The sequence below is a fragment of the Lissotriton vulgaris genome, chromosome 3_1 (genome assembly GCF_964263255.1).
Source record: "Lissotriton vulgaris chromosome 3_1, aLisVul1.2, whole genome shotgun sequence".
NCBI classification, from domain to species: domain Eukaryota; kingdom Metazoa; phylum Chordata; class Amphibia; order Caudata; family Salamandridae; genus Lissotriton; species Lissotriton vulgaris.
Genome location: NC_141689.1, coordinates 829,798,008 through 829,821,447, shown reverse-complemented (window position 1 = coordinate 829,821,447; position 23,440 = coordinate 829,798,008). Strand labels below are relative to the sequence as shown.

The 23,440-nt window shown below is 47.5% G+C and overlaps 1 protein-coding gene across 1 annotated transcript in view; it reads left to right on the top strand.

Moving 5' to 3' along the window:
* LOC147727090 (uncharacterized) overlaps nucleotides 1-23,440 on the top strand; it is a 681,874-nt gene that overhangs the window by 430,954 nt on the left and 227,480 nt on the right. The window contains exon 7 of the mRNA XM_086961139.1: nucleotides 17,267-18,321. Within this exon, the coding sequence (XP_086817265.1) occupies nucleotides 17,267-18,321 (1,055 nt within the window). The remainder of the gene's footprint in view (nucleotides 1-17,266; nucleotides 18,322-23,440) is intronic.

The window sequence follows — 23,440 nt, the reverse complement described above, 5'->3', positions numbered from 1 at the left end:
GGACCAATGGGTCCCTTCCTTGCGGTGGGTACACCCCCTATTATGCCACCCTCCAGTGGGGGGGGCATAAGCCTCTCGCTGGTTAACTGGGTCCCCATCTTCAAGTTGGCAGGGACTAAGAGGTGTGCTTCGGCTTGCCACCCCCACCTGAGGGGTGGAGTTGGCAGAGGTGGACACACCTCTCCTTTTATCTTGGTTTTCCCACCAATTCTCCCTCCCAAAGTAGGGGCCAGAACCGTTGGGGGCCAGTTGCTGGGAGCAGCAAAAGGCAGGGACAGAACAACAAAGACGGCAAGCCTTTGAAGCTTTCCCTTTGTGGACCCTGCCCATTCTGGGGGAGGAGTCTTGACAACTCTGCCCAGGATGTGCTTAGTTTCAGAACCCTGAGAACTGGAGGCTCTCGACCCAGGGGTCCAAAAACCTATCTGGGTGTGGCAGCTGGCAAGCATCCACTCAGCCAGGACACTAGAGTTAGGTCATTTTTTAGGAGCCCTCTCTGTCAGTGTTGGGTTTAATGGGAGTAGAAGTTTGGTATCAAACTTCTCAGTCTTCAGTAAAGTTTTCATGGAGCTTTGGAGTTCGGGTTGCTAAACTCCCAGCCCATGATTTAAGAATGACTTTACTGCACTTACAATACCTGTGAATGGCACAGGTACTGTAGGGGCCCAGGGATCATGCCACTTTGCCCTCACCTGTGGTATAGTGCACCCTGCCTAGGACTGTAAGGCCTGCTAGAGTGGTGACTGACCTATGCGACAGGCAGTGTTTGGTGGGCATGGCTCACAGGGATGTGTGCTATGTCTATTTGTAGTTTTATAGTGTCCCCCTGGCTCACAGACTGCCCTGGTAGTGTGTGTGCGCGTGTTAGGGGAGGAGCCTCTGAGGGTGGCAAAATATGTGTTCGAATATGTGCTTCAGCCCTCAGAGACTTTCTGGCAACAAGACCCTTGGTACCCCTGGTATCTTTTACATGGGACTTATATATAGGCCAGAGGAGTGCCAGTGTGGGAGTAAATAGTTTTGGGGAAAGAACACAGGCCCTGGGTACCTGATTAGCAGGAACCTAGGGCACACTTAGTCAAGGAGCATCAAACATCCGGCATAAAGTGGGGGCAACCATGCAAAAAGCGGCACTTTCCTACAAACAGTAATCGTTTTTTTTTTCCACCAGATTGTATTGGTTTTTCAAGACCTCATCATTATACGTAAACATTCTTCACATCACATCTAGCACATATTGTACATACTGTACTTAGTCATTATTCTCTGGCGTACTTATCTTAACATCCCCTTTTAACAAAACAGTCCCTCCTACCCCCTTGAGTTGCGCTTAAGTGGAAGTGTTACTACCTCTGTGTACTGTTGCGTTCTCGTGGGTCAGGCTTCTGGGCTCTCTGCGCTGCGGTGTCAGTCGTCCCTAGTAAGTGTTAATCTTATCAGCTCTCTTGCCCTGGCCCCCCAGCCGCGGGGTGCATGCCCCTACAAGCAGCAATAGTTGACCTCCTTTGACCTGCACACTGAGATTATTGATGCCATCTTGGCAGTAAGGCGTCCCTCCAAAAAGCCAGTGCACGCCAGTCATCACTGGTGACACATTTGTGAATTGGTACGGCACCTGAAAAATGAACCATTTGTAGCCAAAATTCTCTGAAGTTTTTTTTCTTCTGTCCCAAGCCCAGCAGGAACTTGCTTTTGGCATGGTTAAGAGCTATTTATCACCTTGGCTGCTGTGGGTATTTTTCCCCTGTGCTGGAAATGCACTGATGCCATATATTCATGACGAGCTCAGCTCGTCATCAGCACACGACCACCGTGGCTGATGACGAGCTGAGCTCGTCATCAGCATCGAAGGGGTTAAACAATCTTTCGATTTTCTTGCAGCTGACGGGCACATCTTTGTTACTCAAATCAACTTATGTGCTAAGATTGTTGAAAGGTGTGATACATTGTTTACTACCAAAATGCTGTGTCATGAGATAGTGGGACTTGAGGTTAGTCCTCACCCTTTTGATCTACACCCCTTTTGAGCCACTGCGTAGTGAACCTTTGAGACTTCCCGACCTAAAAGACTGTCTTCATCGCCAAAAAACAGTCTGGCATACATGAGTGAACTTCAGTCTTTCTCTGTAAATCCACCTTATACCACCCTCTTTCCTGATAAGTCGATTTTGAAGATCCAAACGTCATTGCTACTGAAGGTAGTCACTCCTTTTCATGTTGGACATGCTATCACCTTTAGGACCCTAAAAGAACATTAAGTGTCGGTATCGATTGTACCAGACTCATTGAATGAACAATCAGCTTTTTGTAGCGTTTTCCGTAGTACAAAAAATGGACCAGCTTGAGAGGGATTGTTCTCTGCATAAAGATCTGCAATGCACTGATAGAAAAGTAGCCCCCAGAAACTTGCTGTCTCATTTCACCAGAACCAAAGCTAATAACACTGCTTAATCACATGGAGCGTTTGTCCAGGACATCGGTCAGGCTGCTACATGGGTGTTGGTACACACGTTCACAGTCAGGTCTGTTGAGATTGGCATTTTGCCCGCTTGGCCCTGCAGGACTTTTTAGTCTGAGGCAGGTCACATACCTACCAATTTGAGAGGTAGTAGTTTGGTATCAATGCACAAGGTGACAAATCTGCTGTTAGACATATTTGTGAGAAGAACAATGGTAATGTTTTTTCTGGTGGATACTCTAAGCGTAGATTCCTCTCCTACCTCCTCTTGCTGTGAACAGGACTCTTTTCCGTCTAAAGAGGTCCAACTCTATAGATCTGCACTCTGCTCTTACCAATCTGCCAATGTGCTCTACTTCTGAGGGTTAGAAATCAACTGACATCAGCTTGCAGGGGTGATTCTTATGTGTGGCTCTGCTCATTGGCATCAGTGCAGAGGCGCAGGATGCCCCCTGCTGGCATGCAGAAGCACTGTTGTGAAAGCTTCTGGATCGAGTACGGTGTCTTGGGATTATTCTAAAGGTGTGGAATCTCCTGTTAAGTGTAACCATCAGACAGAGTGTTAACACAGATAAGTAACTTATTCATTAAAGTTCTGTTCATAGCATCATGAAATCTACAGTGATAAATAGCCAACTCAAATATTTCAAGAAAAGGGCAAACAAAGCAGGAAGTGGTGTACCTGGTCATTATTGGGCACACTGGAGAATGTGAGCTCTGCTACTTCAAAGAGTCCAAGTTCTTCCCTTTATCAGATTGTACCTCAGTATCTATTCCTTATCTTAGAATTATCCCAGGCGTCAGACTAGATCCGGACTTTTTTTTCGTGAGCAGTACTTCTGCGCATCAGAAAGTAGCATTGATCGGCTCAGCTTGTCGTTGTTTCCCGAACCAGTTGTGACATACGCAGGCGTATATAGACGCCACCCCTGCACGCTAATGTCAGCTCTTTTCTTTCCATGTCACTCAGCTGAGATCCGAAGAAAGCTATTCCTTCAGTCACTTTTTGACTGTTCTTTTTCAACGTTTTGTGGAAGATTTTTTGAGAGTTTTATTTTTTTTTGGTTGCAAGACATTTATTTATACAAAAAGAAATAAAAGTTACACTGCGTCACGCCAACAACCCGGAGGCAGGCCGCTATGAAGGCAAACATCACATGAAAAGCATTGAACCAGAAGGAGTGGTACAACCAAGCGGGTCGCATGACTCACAGGAGAAGCATATGATACAGTAAGGACATGTACATAAGCAGTGCAACATTAGCACGGTAAGTGGTCTTACATTTTGTCAGCGCTGTAGACAACCAGACGGATCTCAAGTTGATAGTGCTGCCTCGAAACCCTGCAGAGAACAACAGGCCATAGCCTGCTTAAACGGCAATTTGAAAAAATATGTCTACGGACACTGTTTTCACCCATCCCTCCCCAACTAACAACGAAAAGAAGAACAACGAACATTGGTGCAGGTCTGCAATATCAATCACACATCACTTCACGCATACATAGGGTTGTGCGCTCCCATGCTGGACTACTAGTCTTCTTGACTTTAGGAGAGGTCTTAAAACCTGGTTGTTCACCCAGTAGACCCCCCAGCAGTCCCTTTTTTTACTTGTTTGTTCTGTACTCTCTTTTTAATGTGTTATGTTATTGCGAATCAGTTCTCTTTACCCAAAGCGCCGGGACACTCTTTTCGAGTAACCGTTGCGCTATACAAAAGAATAAATAACATAACATAACATAACATAACCGAAAAGAGACATCAATCAGTGGCAGGGAAAGTGGCGGGGTGGCCGCCAGGTCCCGTCCGCAAGGAGGGAGGGGGGGGGGGGGGGGGGGGAGGGGGAAGGAGGAATAGGGTGAAACATTGGGTCGTGTCACCCCAGAGGGGGTGGAAATGACCAGACAGTTCAATATCAGAGATTCCAGAGGATAGGAGTCGTGAAGCGTACCTCAGCCCCAAAGCAAACTCGCACAGGTGGAAACCATCAAACCAGCGACAGCATGCACACATCTTCAAACCTCTACCCCATATCATCTGAAATGCCCACATCAGGTGATCTTCCGGAAGCGTCCGAGCCAGCACGCTCCCTAGTCCATTGCAGGAAGGGCTCCCAGATGTCGTTGGGTCTGGAAGCGGTAAGCATCGTCTCCCAGTAATGAGTGAGCTGTGCATGACCATACGTCACATCTTTAATCCACGCGGTGAACGATGGCAGAGCTTTCCGGCCCCAGTGCAATGACACCTGTCGCTTGGCGTAAAGGAGCAGTAGCGCATGTAATTTCCTATCACAGGGTTCTGTGTCTTTGACATAGCCTAACAAGCCCAGCAGCGGAGAAGGTATATCAGTTCTGTGCAGTATTTGGTTAATGGCAGTGAATATGTCCCACCAATACTCGTCTAATCTAGGCCAGCTCCACGCCACATGAAGGAAGGACGCTTCCTCCCCGCCACATTTCCAACAGGATGCATCAGCTCGGATGCCCATGCGGTGCAGCAGTACCGGCGTGCGATAATATCGGTGCAAGAACTTAAAATGGACTAGCCGCAGTCGATAATTCGGAGACAGCGCCGTTAGTTGCTTACAGCAGTATTCCCATACCTCATCTGTCAAAGGGTCGACCAGCTCAGCAGCCCAGGCCTGCCTAGCCGTAGGTACAGTTATCGGGGCCTGCTTCTGCATGCAATTATAGAGTCTAGACACTAGTTTTTTGGGCGAGGGTCTCGAGAGCAAATTTTGAAGGGCATCAAGTGTCGGCGGCGCCTCTGGGAATTGGGGCCACAGCTTCTTACAAGATTCCCTAAGAGAGTGGTATAGGACCGCGTCAGCAAAGGATTCAGGTTGGTCGGCCTCACAAGCGCCCAGCTCCCCGAAAGTACCATCAGGGTATACATCCGCAAAGGTGTGCAAGCGCCTCCCACGGAGTGTGAGGGTGTCACCTCTGGCGCACAAGCAAGGTAACATCGGGTTTCCTCGCAGGGGGATAGCTGGCGCATAGAGTAAGGGGAGTCCCGCTCTATGTTGCAGTTCGCGCCAGGACCAGCGAATCATTTCTACAGTGTCCACGTCTTTCGAGGGGCGCGAAACTTTACCATAGAGCGCCACGCGTAGCGGCGACGGGGCTACAGCTGCTAGCTCCACCGCCACTTGTGCTGGTAAGGAGTGGGGAAGACCCAGAAATGTAAAAATTGCGCCTGTGCACATAGGGAATACAACTTCAAATCGGGTGCTCCGAGACCACCTTGCCGTAGTGGGAGCGTGAGTAGGTCCCAGGAAGCCCTTGCCTGTCCTCCGGACCATACCAAATTCAGAAGCAGAGACCGGACGCACGCGTGAAAGTGCGCCGTCATTGGCAGCGGGATGTTGACGAAAAGTTATAAAAATTTCGGGAGAACCACCATTTTGGCCAGCGCTATCCTCGCAGCTAGGGAGAGGGGTAGCTTGTTCCAGACCTCTATCTTCCTTTCCAGCCAGTCCACCTCCCTGCCAAAGTTAAGAGACCATAATTCTTGTACATCTCGACTGATCCAGATTCCCAGATATTTAACAGCGTCAGTTTCCCAACGCAGGGGGTAATCAGGTGGTGGTCGACCGGTCGCGTCAGTCAGAGGGAATGCCACAGATTTCGACCAATTTATGGACACTCCTGCCAGGCCCTCAAAGCGCACGAATTCGCGGAGTAATGGGTTCATGTTTTCTGTGGGGTTGATGACATACAGGGTGACATCGTCTGCATACAGCGAGATCAGTAGACTATGGGAACTAAATCCAATCCCCCTCGCTGTATGGTGCTGCCGAACCCTGGCCGCTAGCGGCTCCATTGCTATAGCAAAAAGAAGAGGAGACAGTGGACACCCCTGTCTGGTTCCTCTAGTGATGGCAAAGGGTTTAGATACGAGGCCATTCACACTCACTCTAGCTCTGGGTGTATCAGTAGCTTGATGAGAGTTATAAAGTTCCGGCTGAATCCCATCCTACCCAAAATCCTGAACAAGTAAGGCCACTCCAAGGAGTCAAATGCTTTGGTGGCGTCGAGGAACACCACTGCAGCCTGAACAGAGGGGTGTAGATAATGTAGGACAGAGAAGATGGTCCTGAGGTTGTGCGATGTGGCGCGGCCAGGGATAAACCCAGACTGGTCAGGGAGTGCGATGATTGGCAACATTGGCTGCAATTTGTCTGCGAGGACCTTGGCATAAATTTTTGCATCGACATTAATCAGAGAGAGGGGTCGATAGGAGTCCAGGAACAGTTCGTCTTTGTCAGGTTTTAACAGTGTGATGATTAAGGCTTCGCGCATGGAGTCTGGGAGGGAGTTTAGTTCAAGGGCCTCCACAAACACAGAGTGCAGTTTCGGCGCCAGCTCCTCTGCGTATGTTTTGTAAAAGGTCGTTGTCAAGCCGTCAGGGCCAGGGGCTTTGTTGGCCGGCATGCTTTTGATTACCTGAACAATGTCTTGAACGGTTACTGGGAGGTCCATGTACTGCCTGTGGTGATCATTAAACCAGACTAGGGCAATAGAATCCAGGAAGCCTTCCAAGGATGCAGGGGCATTGGGCTGTCTGGAAGTGTACAGGGACGTGTAGAATTCAGTGAAGGCGTGTAGTACTGCGTCTTGGCCCATAACCAGGGATCCCTCGCTGTTGTAAATAGTATGTATGTAATGCGTCTGTGTACGAGGAGCTATCAACCTAGCCAGGGTTCTATTGGGTCTGTCCCCCTCCCCGTATCTGCGGGCCTCAGCCTGTCTACCCAGGAACTTTACCTCTCGTTGAGCCTCCTCATTAAAGGCAAGCAGCTTGGTTTTTAAGTCGCCTGCAAGCTCCAAAGTCGGTTCCTGGCAGAAGGCCAGATCCAGATCTTTCAACTCCCGTTCCAACCGGGCTAGCGTCTGACGGATAGTCCGCAGCACCCCCGCTTGCCTCGCTATGCACTGGCCCCGGATAACAGCTTTGAAGGCGTCCCACACAATGGCCTCCGAGGAAGCTGAGCCCTCATTCTCTGCAAAATATTTGACAATATCCGCTCGGATCTCCTCAGTGAACACCAGATCTGTGAGTGCGTGAGGGGGCAGGCGCCATGTGAACGCTCTATGTATGGTATCGGGTATGCACAACTCCAGCATGCAGGGGGCGTGATCTGAGAGTGATCTAGCTTGGATGTCGGCGTTCGCCACCCACGCCCCTACCTCAGGCGACACCAGCCAGAAGTCCAAGCGGGACCAAGCAGATTGATGGCATGTGTAACAAGTTCCCACCTTCTCCCCCGGATGTCTAACCCTCCACACATCCGACAGCAATCCCTCCTCCATCACATCCAGGACAGCCTGACGCGCTCTAGCATGTGTGGGCCTACTTGCACCTCTCCGGTCCATGTCATCATCCAACACAACATTAAAATCACCTCCTATAACAATCGAGTGACAATCCAGCAATGCAATTTGTGCCCAGACGCTCCTAAAGAAGTCTGGACCATCTACATTCGGACCATAAATGGCAGACAGTATTATCGGTCGCCCCTGCAAGGAACCATATATTATAACATACCGCCCATCTTTATCCAGCAAACAAGTGTGTTCCCGCCAATCCAACCCTCTGCGTACAAGTATAGCCACCCCCCTTGCATAGTTAAAATAAATGGCAGAATATACATTTGACCACCTCGAATGTTTCAACCTGGGCGAAGGGGTTGTATTAAGATGAGTTTCTTGCAGAAAACAAATGTCCACATTATGTCTAGTCAGCGTACTATGCATCAATTGGGCTTTCTTATAATCCCCAAGGCCTCGAATGTTCCAGGTCCACAGTTTAACCCCCCCCATGCCTGAAGTGTCGTAGAAGCAGCAGGGTTCCCGCCAGGCTTACCCCCCCCGGTCCCCTAAGTACCGCACAGGTCACACACACCGACTTCCTGCGCAAAAAGGAAGATATAGAGCAGTTCACAGTGCACCATTACGTAACTAGAACCAACAACTCTCCAAACACCCCCCACCTCCCCCCTCCCTCACCAAACCCCCAATCAGGTTGTGACATATCCCTTAGAAAGACACGTGATGAAAAACCAACATCAAAAACAGTGGGAGACACCCCATGGGGGCGTGGTGCTCCTGGCTTACACCCCTGTGTTAACAGGGTGGCTGCATGCAGGTGGACAGCTCCTGAACCCGGAGGGTACCCCCTCCCCGGGGCCGATCAACAACCCCCCAGCAATATCTATACAGGTTGCAGGGCCTCAGTAGCAGCAGAAGTGCAGGGGGATTCACGCCAGTTCCCATCCTCCGCCACAGTCAATGCCTGCACTACAATAGGGGGTGCTGGAAGCATCTGAGCTCCGATGTGTGGCGTGAGTAAAAAGGCATTTACAGCACAGTACTTACATCCGTAGCTCAATTAGTCATTATCACTGAGTTGTGCAGAGTTATCCTCCAACCTGGGCGATTTCCGTCTTGCCCCCGGACCATTAATGTGTTTGGCAAACTTAAGTGCGGACTGCGCATCCGTGAAGAAATGTGTGGCGTTGTCATGAATCACCTTCAGTTTCGCCGGATATAACAGGGAGTATTATACACCAGCTTGCACTAATAGTCTCTTAGCCGGAATGAATTCTTTACGGGCCGCTTGCACCAGGGGGGTAAAGTCTGGAAAAAAGGAGATGTTGTTCCCTTTGTGCGTGATCTTACCCTTTTCCCTGGCCAGACGCAAGATGAGGTCTCTGTCCTGGAAGTTTAGCAAGGATAGGACGAGGCGGTGCACCCACCGGTGGTTTCTTGCCAAGCGACCTATGCGCCCTTTCGACCGCGAAGACCGACGAGAGGGCCGGGTCAAAGAGTTTGTGTAGTAGGTCCATCACAAACACCTCCATCTTACCAGTGTTCGTCGTCTCCGGAATTCCCGTAATGCGGACGTTAGACCTACGGGAACGTGCTTCCAAATCATCCGACTTAGCTCGTAGGGTTTCCAGTTCCCTCTCAAGATTCGTGATATGTTGTTTGGTCTGCTGTTGGAATTCGCAGCATTCAGTTTGCCTGTTCTCCAAGCAATCCAGTCTGGTTTCATGGGCGTCCACTTTGGTCTTCACCGATTCCAACTGTGAGGACATGGCATCTAGTTTGGTGTCGATGCTCTTTAGGCTTGACCTCACTTCCATTATGAGCGCCCCAAAGTCAACGTCCGCCGGAGTTCCCTGCGACGACGACTCGCCCCCACCGTCTCAGTCGCAGATTGCTTAGGCGGGCGTTTGTTCTCGAAGCTGATCTTGGGCTGCCTAGTTTCATTTTTCCCCATTGCTGCGGCAACGTTGTGGCACTCGGCAGGCTGCCCAAACCACGTCGTCACAAGGGTACTGTGGGCAGTGTCCGGTGGGGTGCAGTATTAGTAGGAACAGAACCTTGAGGTGTATGTGTTCAGGCCGAAGCCCAAAATGACACATGTGTAGCTCCTCAAGGCGCCCTTCGCCAGCAGTATGTAACACAAAATCCTCCCAGACCACAAAATGGCGGGACCACCAATCTCATAGCGCGACCTCGCGGCAGCGAGTGAGGCCCACTTAACTGTGTGGATTAGGGGTAGAGGCTCCGATCCAGACAGCAGGTGAAAGGAGTTCAAGTGTCAGCTTAGGCTCGGTTCGGGCTGCGGCCTCCGAGCAGATCACCAGCAGCTTCGACCAGCGTGTGCCTGCCCCAGCAAGATGGCCGATCCGATCCAGGAGTTTCCAGCAAAGGCCACCTCCCAGGGGGGATCGTCAGGCCTCCCTCGCCCGCTGGCACAGCCGCGCCCCAGGCCGTTTCCCCAGGGCAGCTGGGACTCACCGATGTGTTCCGGGGCAGCGACCCTCCCGATGTCAGGTTCCCGCGTCTCGTCTCGCCGGATCTCCAGCGGCCTCACAAGCCGCGCCCTGTAGTAGGCCGCGGAGCCCAGCCTCCGGCTCCGCAGCCCAGAATGCGTGCAGATTGGCCGATCTGCCAGCTGCGATATCTCCGCAACCCGGCAAATTATGCGCTTCAAACTTTGGTGGCAGGATCCAATGGGTGTCTGTCGCCGACTCCCGGTCAGAGCAGGGGCCCCCAGGGTCTTGGAGCAGGATTAATGCAGGATGAGATGATGCAGCCGGCGGAGGGCACTCACAGAGCGGCCATTTCGCTGCCCGGCTAGCCACGCCCCTGGAAGATTTTTTGAGAGTTAATCTCCTGGTGTGGCAGGGATGTCCACTAGGCAGACTGGCTTCAAGCTCTGTGGCACCCGTCATCAAAAGATGTCAGTGATGGACCCACCCCTTGTATGCCTCTGGTGCTTCGAGCGCGGCCACAACTTGAAGATCTGCACCAATTGCTGTGCCATGCACCACAAGGCCTTAAGGGATCGGCCCATCAAGCTCCTTGATGAGCGACACCGCAACGCTCTCGATCATGCTCGAGAGGAAGGTCTCGGGATCGGTTGTGGAGTCCACGATCCTTATCGCACTCCAAGGTGTCGGGCCACTTTAGTAAGTCCCTCAAAAAGAAAGAATAAGAAGTTGAAGAGGTCTTTGACTTCACCTTGTCCGGCGGCTGACGAGAAGTGTGAGTGTCGACATTCGAGGCCTGGCTCTGCAGTTGAGCCAGCGCATGGGTCGACTCAATGTTTCCTCAAGTTTCTGGGACCTGGAGCGATCCCCACTCAACGCCTTGAAATGTTTGAGGTTGTGAGCCTCATATTTGAGTGGCCCGCTCACGCCAGCACGCCTTTGTGCCCCGCGGGTTCAGGAGAGGCGCCTACGGCTTCCAGACTGACGGCTTCAGTCCAAGCACCAGTCTGGCCCCTTGGATCCACAGATGGATCAGGACCTGCGCCGGTAATACCACCTTGACCTTCCCAGGCCCAGATCCCAGCGCTGCTGTCCCCATTCTGATCCCCCATCTCAGAGTTGGCGGGGCATTGCCTGAAGCCGACTCTGGCCCGTGCCTTCCAGGCCAGAGCCTGAGACATAGATCTATTGGCTAGAACTTGGGGAGGTTTGGAATGGGTCACTGTACGCTGAGGAAAACCAGCATTAGATCCACAGATGGACTGATGTGAGGACTTGGCGGAGAACATTGGACTGGACACTTCTTCAGATACTGGCATGCTTTCTTCCCGTACAGTGACTATGGAGTAGGTAGCGCCCTTTGGAATGGTGGTGAGGAGAGTGGCCGAGGTCCTGGACCTTAGCATGCCCACAGTTGCAATCAAGACAAACATCTTGACGGATGTGCTTCAGCTGAGAGTGACCCCCTTCAGAATGGTTTCACCCTTTCAATGAAGCCTTTACTTACATCCTGCTTGGGACCAAGCTGATGGCGGGGGTCAAAGCTTATTTGCGGAGATAAGGGGGTCCATTCTTCCCCTACTTCGACTATTGGCCGTTGAAGGTGGGCTCGCCCCAGGCTGTCGTCTCCCACGTCCAGTCTAAGATGTACGGTCTGCACTTGCTGGGGTTCACCATCAGTGTGTCGAAGTCACACCTGACTCCCTCTCAGACGCTCCCTTTCATCTGAGCTGTTCTGGACACGGTGCTGATTCGGGCCGATCCTCACGAGCATCGAGTCCTGGATATTTAGGCTATGAACCTGATGTTTCAGCCTCTATCCTAGGTTTTGGTGAGAATTAATCTACAGACCTCATGACCTCCTGCACCTTGCTTGTAACACATGTGCCCATTAGTAATTCTGAGCCCCGCAGTGGAATCTGAAGTTCCAGTGGGCACAGCATCATGTGAGTCTCTCTGACATGATCCAGATCTCAGAGAGAGCTGTAAAAGATCTGCAGTGGTGGTAGATAAACAGCAATTGGGTCAGTGGCAGACCCCTCTCCCTTCCCCAACCAGAACTGACTGTATTGACAGATGTGTCACTCATGAGACAGGGCAGATATCTGGAAGAGGTGGAGATCCGAGACTCTGGTCTCCAGCGGAGTCCGGGCTTCTCATTAACCTGATGGGTGATCCACTTGACGTTGAAAGCTTTTCTTTTTTCAATCAAGGGAAGACTGGTGGATGCTTTCAGGTAATGCCACCGCCATGTTGTACTGCAACAAACAGGGCGGGGTAAGGGTGGTCAAGAGGCTCTGTGTCTCTGGACATTGCTTGCGGCAGGGCATTTCCATGGTGGTTCAACATCTTGGGTGCTCTCTGAAAACCAGGCACAATGCCTAATGGATCACGAATGGCATCTCCATCCGGAGGTGGTGCAAGGTCTGTTTCCAAGGCCTAAGCTAGTTCTGTTTGCCAACGCAGAGAACGTGCAATATCTGCAATTTTGCGAAGTGGAGTTTCCAAGGCAGCTATTGCTTCTCATCTTGAATGGTGCTTCGGTCTTTTTTATGCCTTTCCACCACTACCAATCGTGTGCTCGTTTCTCAAGAAGATCAAGAATGACTTGGCCCAAATTATTCTTATGGCTCCACATTGGGCACGGAGAGTCTGTTGAGCAAGAGTTTTGGTGTCCTATCAGTCTGCTGCTTCGAGAGTATCTTCTGTCGCAGCAACAGGGGAGGCTCCTGCATGCAGGACCTGCACACCCTTCATCTTCATGTGTGGAGATTGAGCTGCCACAGCTGACCGCTTTCGACCTTCCTCCCGAAGTCTCTGATGTTATTCTGCGACCAGGTGTCCCTATACCAGATTGGTATACGCCTGCTGCTGGGATTATTTGGTGTTATGGTGTGCATCTCAGAACATCAATCCTCTTTCTGCGCCCCTTTCTCAGGCTCTTCTGTTAGCTTATCCTTGGTCCAGAAGGGCTCTGCTCTGGGCACTGTTAAAGGCTACTTATCTTCTATTTCAGCATTTTTGCGGTTGCCAGACCAACCTTCCTTGTCCACCTCACCTGTTGTGGCAAGGTTCCTTAAAGGATTGCAACATATGTTTCCTCATCATTCCCCAGTGGGACTTAACTCGCCCTGACTTTTTAAATTTGTTCGCCCTTTGAGCCTCTACACAACTTCCCTCTCATGTTACTAACCATCAGGAGTGCTGTTCTAGTGGCCATTACATCGTCCAGAAGAATCAGCAAATTGGAGGCACACTCTGCATTACCTCTCTACACGACGTTCTATCAGGACAAGCTGGTACTCCGGACACATGCCTCCTTCCTCCCAAAGGTTGTGACTCCTTTTCATGAAGGCCAGAACATCACACTGCCTACCTTCTTTGCTCCACCTCAGCCTTCACAAGAGAAGGAGATACTCCACTGCATGGAATGAATAAGAGCATTGTCACTACCTTGCTATACATTGGTAAAGAAGCAACTTCCTGAGTGCTTGAGTACTTATTCCACCAGACTCAAAGCTGCAACCACAGCATAGTCCCTGTCCTGGACATCAGTCTGGCAGCTACGTGGGCATCGTTGCTCATGTTTACCAAACACTACTGCCTCAGCAGTCTGGTCCATCATGATGAGCACTTCACCCTTTCGGTCCTGCAGGACCTTCTGGTTTAAATCTGCTTTGCAGACCCACCTACGCGGAGGTGCATTACTTGGGAATTTATTCTAAGGTGAGGAATCAGTGTCTAGGATTATCTCAATCAGATGAACAAGTTAAAGTTACTTTCGGTAGCGCCGTATTTGGTAGAGATTCTAACTAGCTGCAGATTGCTTTCCAGCCCTTCCCTCCTCCCTGCTCAGCGAACTGATTACAGTATTGGGGGTAGGAGGGGTCTTGGGGTGGGGGGGGGGGGAGTGGTTTTAAGCCTTCCAGGCGCCTTAGAATTTCACACCAGTTGTCAGACTTCATTATGGCTCCTGGCATTGAAAGCCACGAAAGGAACTGCTATCAGGGTGCCAAGGTGGCCCCTATATAGGCACTGCACATGTAATTTTCAGCCCATACAGCGCTGATGCGAAGCCAAACAACGTCACTTACCGGCACACATTGGTGCTGCTTGAAAACGTCCGGATCCTTTCTGGCTCCTAGGGAATATTCTAAGGTAAATAATCTGCGGCTAGATTGTCTCTACCAGATAAGGTGTTACTGGAGGTAAGTAACTTATTTTGATGGAGTAGCTCATCCTCAAAACTCTAAATAAGCCTAACTTTTTGAAGTGGAGTCCATATTTTGGGATGATCTAGCCTGATCACTGAGGATACGGTTAGTTTGTGCGTTCTAAGAATTTAGTTAGATCAAATGTCAAGTCTGACATCTTACTGGCATTAAGGAAGCGGTTTCCGTCACCCCAGCTGTGAGCAGACTCTGCTTTTTTGCTTGTTAGTGACTGGGTGCTTCTCAGAGCTCCCCCATTGCACATACTAACACTTTGTGCTCTGACCATTATACTCTCACATACTACTCGTCTGTCTGCTTGCCTTTGCAAAATTTGGTCTGCTATTCCAGCCTTGCCACTCTGGTTTTCAAATGAAATACATTCTCTTTTTCAGGTGTTAGGCACTGTCCATTAAACAGTCCGTAAAGCACTTTACAAAAGGGAGAATATGTCTAAAAGTATGACCTAATCTTTGCTATTTATTGTACTGGATCCAACTTGTGGTTATATCAAATGTTTTTTTCATGCATCACTTCAGGATTTGTGTACATAGCCTATCAGTGCCTGTCAAGAGAAAGTCAAAAAACGTAGAAGCTGAAGGAAACATTATGACAATAAAACCTATGAGCGCATGGTAAAAAACACATATCACTATGCCATAAGGCAGGTCAGGAGCTCCTTAATAAGTGTGAAGATTAAAAATGTAGGTACCTCAACAAAATAACTTTTTACCTTAGTTAAAACATTGATGAAATCACTTTCACCTTAAGTAGGATGATTAGCTTTTGAAGCCCGATGTAATATGACCACAAGCTACTTTCAAGAAAGTCAATATCTGTGCTTTCATGCCTAAGTTCAAGCCATTAATTATCAATACCACACCAACCTCCCAAACACAGATGAGGGTAAATCTCTCATCCTTCACTGAAATTGCAATGGAGGACATCATAAGTATTCTTACTATAATCAACTCCGTATCCCCACTTGGCGCTGCACTTCCCAATATTCTTCTTAAAGGCAAAAGTTATATTTGCCCCACTATGACCAGAATACGTAATCACTCTCTGGAGATGGGTGGAGTACCCCCTCCAGGGAAACATGCCATGCTGAAGCCACTTTTAAAAAACCAACATTGGATCACTTATTGCCAATTTCTCTCCTTCCATGTATCAGTAAAATTGTAGAAAAAACTGTCAATAAAAAGCTCTAATTTTTGGGAAGATCAGGGACTCCTACATCCCACACGAAAAGATTTTCGAGTAGGAAACCGCACGGAAACTGCTTTATTCTTCATGAAAGAAGAGCTCAAAGGAGCCCTAGACTCCATTGGTACTGCAGTAGTCCTCTTTATAGACCTAAGCGCTGCGTTTGATATGATGCCCTACCCAATTATTTTTAAAAGACTGGAGGAAGTAGGAATCAACTGCATAGCCTTTAAATGGCTAACCTCATTTTTAATGAACAGAAGCTTCCAAGTGAGCGAGGAAACTTTCAGCTCTGACACTTTATAACTACAACATTGGGTACCTCAGGGATCCTTGTTAAGCCCCTCTCTGTTTAATGTCTATGTGCATCCCCTGGTAACAATTATAATGGGGCATGGTTTTCCACAGTATTGTATGATGATGAGACTCAAATTGTCATCTCTCTAACATCATATACAGACTTACTTTCCTCCAAACGTAATGCCTGTCTAAAATATGTTACTGACTGTTAAAACAGAGCTTCTGGCAGTCGGGAACACCCTATCCTTTCGTCAGAAACTTCAGTGGCCCACCTATTTAGGAGAATGGCCTCTTCCCAGAAATGGAATTAAACATCTGGGTTTTTTGATAGACAGTCTGCTTATCATGGAGGTCCAAGTAAGGAACCCCCCATCTCATGGTTTGGCCTCCCCCAGGCCCTGAATACAATTTTGAGTTGGCTTCCCCCTCACAAGTCTAAGAACCGTGGTCCAAGTTCTTATCTTGTCCCACCTTGACTCTGGAAATTCAGTCTATTTATGGAGTCCTCAGTATGTGCTCAAGCGTCTACAGATTGTCCAGAATGCTGCAGTGCACACCTTGTTGAAAATCCCCAAAACATCACTCGGTTTCTTCCTCCCTTGCAACTGTGCATTGGATGTTAGTATGCAAATGAATCCAATTCAAGTCCCCCTTTATGGTCCGTAAAATGGTGTACAACAAAAGCCCTCCCTTAATTCAGAAGTTGCTAACCCCGTACATCTTCAAAACATCACTGCTCTGTAGTTCAGAGGCTTTTTTCAGTACCTAGAATTAAGAAAGCCAGAAGTGGAGGACTTTCTTTTGCCTATCTGGCAGCTAAACTTTAGACCTCCCTTCCTCTATCCTTGAGATTGACCAATGAAGAAACCAGATTCAGGAAACTTCTCCAAACCTTCCTCTTTTGAATTGAATCCCATTCAGTGCCAGCTAGAGAAAAGGACATGACTTCTACGCGGGAAAAGCCATTGGGTGGCCATGCGCTTTACAAATACATAGCATAGTATTATGTCACTGGAGAAATATTTGAATAAACAAAGCATTGTGGCTTCAGAGACTGGGCAATATATCATGTTGTCATTCTGATGGCAGAATTCTACTTATAATTATTTGCCATTTACAAAGAAGTCTCAGAATGTAATTTATTCTGATATTTTAAAATGTTTTGTACTCTCAAGAAACCTAATTCCTGCTTGTAGTTTGCAGTAAATGATGATGCTATTGTATTCTGGCAAGTTGTTTTATGTAGTTCTCCAAGTACCGTTGTGTTTAAAAATCTGTTGTAGTCATTTTCTTATCTGTTTCTTCCACAGGTTTTTAAATCGTGTGGAATGTCCAGAGTACCAGTTTTATGAAAAGAAGTTAGCAGAGTTTCGTCAGTCCAAGCAACTCCAACCTGTGCACCCAAAGAATTTTCCACTTCTTCTCGCCAAGCTGCTAGATAATATTCGATCTACAGCTAACCCAGAGGAAAGTCTTTTATCTCAGAACTCAGACGCTCAGAGTTTCACTGACCATGGTGCAGAGCCTCAAGATGTACTGCACCAACGATTTGAGCTTTCTGAACTGTTTTATTCATTTGAAAAAAATAGTAGGACCCAAGGTCACGTACCCAGTGATTCCACGATTCCAGTCTCTCATAAGAATACAACTCCACCTGCAGACATCAAAATGTCTGAAGCTGCCAGTTCAATGCATGATGTAGACTCTCAAATTACTGAACTTGAAGATCATCCACTTGTGTCCGAGTCCTGTGATTCTGATGCTGATCAGTCAGATACGGAGCAGGCTGAAGATTTCTTATCCATTGATGCAGATAATTTCACCTCTCAGTGCAGCAAGTCTGACTGTGAAGACCCAGCTTCTGAATTTCCCTCCCCTGGACTGAAGCAATCCGAATATAAACCTGAGATTACGAACTCCTCTCTAGCTAAAGCCCATTCTGCTGCAGATAACTGTGATTCTGTGGAGAGCAGTGCAAAACAAGCCACTGCAGTCTGTAGTACAGAACTTGACCAACCTAAACATCAAAATCCCTTGCCTTTAAATTGTAATCCTCCGGTTGTTAGAGGCCCTGAACTAATACACCATAAGTGTCCAGACTCTGGAGTATCTGCTTCCTCATCTCCAAAGGGTGGCCTACTGGACCCAGTGTTCAAAGCCCCTGAACCTCCCAGAACAGCATGTGCTAATACAGCTCAAATCTCTGATCCACAGGATATTGAACTAATGAGGTTTTATCAAAGTATTGAGGAAACTGAACGAAAGACAGAAGCACAAAAAAGTTTACATGATACTACACAAGCTACATCTTCTGGTCCTGCACCCTCCTCTTGTCCACCCAAAAGAGCCAGAACAGAGACTGAAGGCAAGTGTTTTTGGTATGGTAGTTTTCCTTGCCAGTCACTGATTGTTTTTTTTCTTTTTGCGCTTCATTTTCTTCCTTACTAATAGTGTTGCATGTTTATGGCTTTGACATTGCAGTCCACCGGATTTAACACAGAGAAGAAAAATCATTTGCAAAGCCACTAAGTCTCCCCTATGAGAGAGCTGTTGGCTTTGACACAGTTTTTATAGCTATTGTGTACTGCAGCGTTGCTGAATATATTACAAAAAAAAGACGCAGTAGGAGGAAGGGCAGGTCAGGACAACACAGATGATGGAACGATGGGAAGGAAGGGCTAGGAGCTAGCACACAGACAATGGCGAGTGGATGGGATAGGTTTGTGGGCAGCAAAAGAGAGCGATTGTTGGAGGGAGTTGGGGGTAAGCTGACAACAGTGGAGGGTCGACCGGCTGGAGGAATTCAGAGAATGGGCAAGTACAAAAGGGAGATAGCTCAAGAAGAAGCACTCTTGCAGAGTGCTTAAAGGCAAAGTAAAAAGAACCACCTAAAAATCTTATCAGTGGAAGGACACAAGTAATGTGTCCATACTCCAGGGGAGGGACATACTCAGGAAGAGGAAGAAAACCTACAGCAGCTGATCCCTAAAAAGCAAGGAAATAAGAGTGAGAATGAAGCGCACCAATGGTAAGCAATGGACAGCATTTAACCCTCTTAGAGAACAAAACATCTTGATGAGGGAGCACATGCAGTGCCAAGGTAAGAACTAAAAGAATCTGTGATGGTCTATTGAACTTCTAATTTTGAGGTATGGTAACATTGAATGACAGCTGTTAAAGAGAACCACTTGTCGTTATGTACACAAGAGTCTGATTAATTTTCTTTGTTTTTTCCTTGGGAGTTCTGTTTCCAACTCAACCTCCTGCCCATTGTACTATTTCTTATTTGATATTGTGATTTCTTTCTTTGAAGTTTATTTGATAAATATTGCCTTCTTTATTTTGGTACAGAAGATATTATGTCTTTGGCTATTGTTCCCCAAACCACATAGAAATGTTGATGATGTGTTGCAAACAGTTTGCCTTTCCATCATTACTTTTGTAGTTGCATTGAAATTCTTATAAACAATTGGAACTAAGTGGGCAGGCAGTTGAGACAATATACCTAGGACTATAGGAATTTTAGGACAAGTCAGGACTAAACGTTTATCTGATTCTGCTGAGTTATGTGGCATGGAAATGTCTTATTTTACATAATCTTAAAAAAGGCAGTTTTAAGTAGCCTTTCTATAACTTTGTTGACTACTTATTGTCATAATGGTAAAACTATCCTGTGCTGTCGGAAATAGGTATCACATTTTAGAAACCAACAGTATACATGTAGTTGATGCAGTCCAAATTATTATTCAACAATCAATATTTGGATTTTAATACTGGGGCATTGTAAATAAACACCCTTTCATAAGATCCGTGACAAAACGTTTTTTAAATAGTAATGCTCTTAGTAGAAAAAGAGGCAATGTAGTACTTCTTGCAATAGAAGATGTACATCTTATATACGTATTGTAATTCCCTGTGGTTAGGTATTTACACCCCTACACCCCTTACAGTTTTAACCAGGTATATTTAGTCATGACAGACATGCTGATATTTAACAGAGGTACATTCCGATCAACTACCTGTTATACTCCATTCGCTACTTGAAAATGCAAAGTAAGAAGTATTTACCCAACCGGTAAATACTTAAGTCCACAACATCTATGTTTGTTGTGTACCTCATCACTAGCCACCTCGTTTCTGATGGGGGGCCTAATGTTCATCAATCCTGGGGAAAAAACTTGCGCCTTAAATTACAAAAATGTGAAATATTTAGTTTTCTTCAACATCTTAACTATAATGTTACAAACAATGCTGTTTTGATAACATCATGGTGAAACACAAATGTGCTTCAGCAAAGAGGCAACTTTTAAATAAGCAAGAAAAGAATCATTAAAATAAAATAGTGACCGGCATCCTTTGTCCGCTAATCTGTGTATTCACTTGAGCATATACAGCTCTCCTTTTCTATTTTTATGTTGTATTTTTTTTTACCATTCTGAAATGTTTCCCTTGTACCCTTTCCATTACACAATACCTCATTCTGTTTGCTGTTGGGCAAGTACTACTGCAAGAAAAACACTTTCCCCCCTACCCTTCACTTTGGCTATTTACACCATGTTCGGTTCTCAAGAAACTACTACACATCTCTGATGTGGCTAGTTCAGAATGCTGTAGGAAAGGGTCTAAGCTCTTTCAAGTTTGAATGTGCTAATTATCATGCAAAGTGTACCTACAGGGTGTCTGGAGCACCATTATTTTTTTAACCATAGTTTATTGGCATTTATACATTGACAATGCATACAATAGTACATATCCTGGTTTAGTCTCTGATGTGCCTTTTATCGATAACCCTTTCCCAACACAACTATCTCCCCTCCCCCCTTGAGTTGCTTGCTAATTAGTGAAATATGGAAGAAGTTTGCAAAGAGGTTGTCGGGCTCAGGGGCCCCAATAAGCAGTTATTGGCCCGCTGTTACTCTCAAGGTGCGTGGGGCTGGTAGCTTCTCTTGCTTGTCTCCCGGGTCTGGTGTTGCCACCCTCAGGGTGTTCCCTTTGCTGTCATAGTCTGCGTCTGCTGCCACTAGTTCCCCCATAAGAGCCTCCAATGCCCTGGCTTTCTCTACCTTACCTATTCCCTTGCTGGCCTCTCGGAGTAGCAGTGTCCCTTCCGCCCCTGCCCATCTTGCGAGCTCTTTCCTCCAGGTAGTGAGTCTCGGCCCGCCCGGCGCCTTCCAGTTCCTGGCTATTTCCCGCTTAGCTAATATATAGGCAAGATCCTGAAACTTTCCTGTCACCCTGCTTTTAGCTGTGTGAGGGAACCATCCTAGGAGGATGTGTTCTGGTGTCTGTGGAATTTCTTTGTCAATCAGGTCGATTATGATATGTCTAAGTTCCCCCCAGAATGTTTGCAATACTGGGCAGCTCCAAAACATATGAAGCATGTGCGCCTCTCTTTCGCCGCATCTGGGGCTGGCAGCTGAGTCCACGCCAAAGTATCTCATAATGCGAACTGGAGTTATGTATGCTACATACAGCACATAGTAGTTAATTAATTTGAAGCGAGCATTCTGAGACACCTTCGGGGTGCGTTCTAGGATGTATTTCCAGTCTTTCTCAGGTATTTGTTTACCAAGGTCCTCCTCCCATTGTGTTCGCAAGCGCTCTAGCGGTTGTAGCATATCCCGCTGTATTGCTTTATATAGGCAGGACACCACCTTGATCCTTCCTGCCGATAGCGCAACATACCTGCATCCCGCCAGTGCTCTCGGCTCGGCGTCCTCAGTCTTCCAGTGCGTCCTAATCCTGCGCGTTAGAGCTCTATGCTTCAGGAAGTGACCCCCAGGCAAGTCATATGCAGTTTGCAAGTCTGGCAAAGCAGGATCCTACTCCCTGTCCGGGTCATGATCCGCTGCTAGCCACTGTATTAGCCAGTATAGTTGTGCTGCTAGGTTGTAGGCTGACAAACAACAAGGGCACCCAATAAGTCAGCACAGGACCTCGGGTAACATACTTTATATCTAACAACAGTGGTCCCATGCAAGATTAGGAATGAAGAATATAATAATATAGACACAGTGGAACTATATTGGTTTGAAGTGATTTGTCCAGCCGGACAGTGATCACAGAAATCTTTACTATATATAAAATGAACAACGAAAAATTCTCTTACATTCAACAAAGAGTGAGACACAAGCCTGTGCCTTCACGCTTACAGATTGGCAAAGTGAAAAGACAGGGAAAGAGAAAGATATTTAGGCAGAAAGTGAGCGATTTCTGTTAATTATAGCAATGACAGAAATTCATAAACACCATTAATAGCATATCTCAATAAATATACATATTCATATATGGTGTGACAAGAGGTCGACGACGTTTCGATTCCATAACCAAAATGCAAGGAATCATCATCAGGACACAAAATATTATGCCTAAAAACTGTTCTACACAATAGCCTAGGGGAAAAGAAATTTGAAAAATTCAGTTTAAGGAACACAGAACAGAACATATCTGGTGTCTTTTAGTGAGTCTAAGTGACTAAATGGTCCATAAGGGAACAGAATAAAGCGCGCGTGATCTCAAGGGTGAAAGACTTTTTAAAATTATCGTCGAGTGTCTACACGTGAGTGACAGCTCCTTAAGTGTAAAAAGCCTGAAGACCGAAGTGATCACATATAGAGATAGAAAAACGAGTGCTTGTGTTGTGCCCGGGGGTGAATTTTGCGCAGTTACTTCAAGGAACATAGGGGACTGAAGTATACCTGTGAGGCGCAGGGGGGATTGCCCTGACGTCTTGGTGCAAGGATGGCGCCAGTAATATGCTGGGTCGGGGCTGGGGAGAAAAGAGGTTTGGTCATTGTGGGTTCGCCAGACCCACTGAGAGGCGAGGCGCCTCCGTTCCCAGGAGGCGACCTAAGAACCGCAGCGCTACAAACTCTCCCGTAAGCCTCTACCATAGGACCCTGGTGAGTCCCCGATCATGGTCTACCGGCCCGATTCCCTTAGGCAAACCCACAATGACCAAACCTGTTTTCTCATGTCATTCAGAATGGGTAGATTTGGTGTTCTAATTAGGCTAGCTTGAAGGCCATGCACTCATGAGAGCTATTAGTGTCATAGAGTGACAGGAGCTGAATATTATTCTTCGTGCATACTCTTCTTGATTGGGTGTGATCTGTTGTGCGTCTAGTTGGTGTAGATTAGGACAACATGCAGTTTGTCTGACATAGGTGAGGTAGCCGTTTCCTATGGAACAGCATGTGCCCAGCCTCCTCTTGCCTGGATCCAGCCTTGTAACTCTGTACTTTTTGCATGTCTTTCAAACATGATATGCTGTGCCAAAATTGTTGGTCTACGGCCTGACTGGGGAAGTAACAGAGCAGAGTGCTGGGTGGACGGCAACTAGCTGTAATCCTACCCTCGCTCGGGACCCACAGCGAGGGTAGGATTACAGCTAGTTGCCGTCCGCCCAGCACTTCAGAGCAACAACATGCTCTGTTACTTCCCCTGTCAGGCCGTAGACCACTATACTTGAGGTCTTCCTCTGC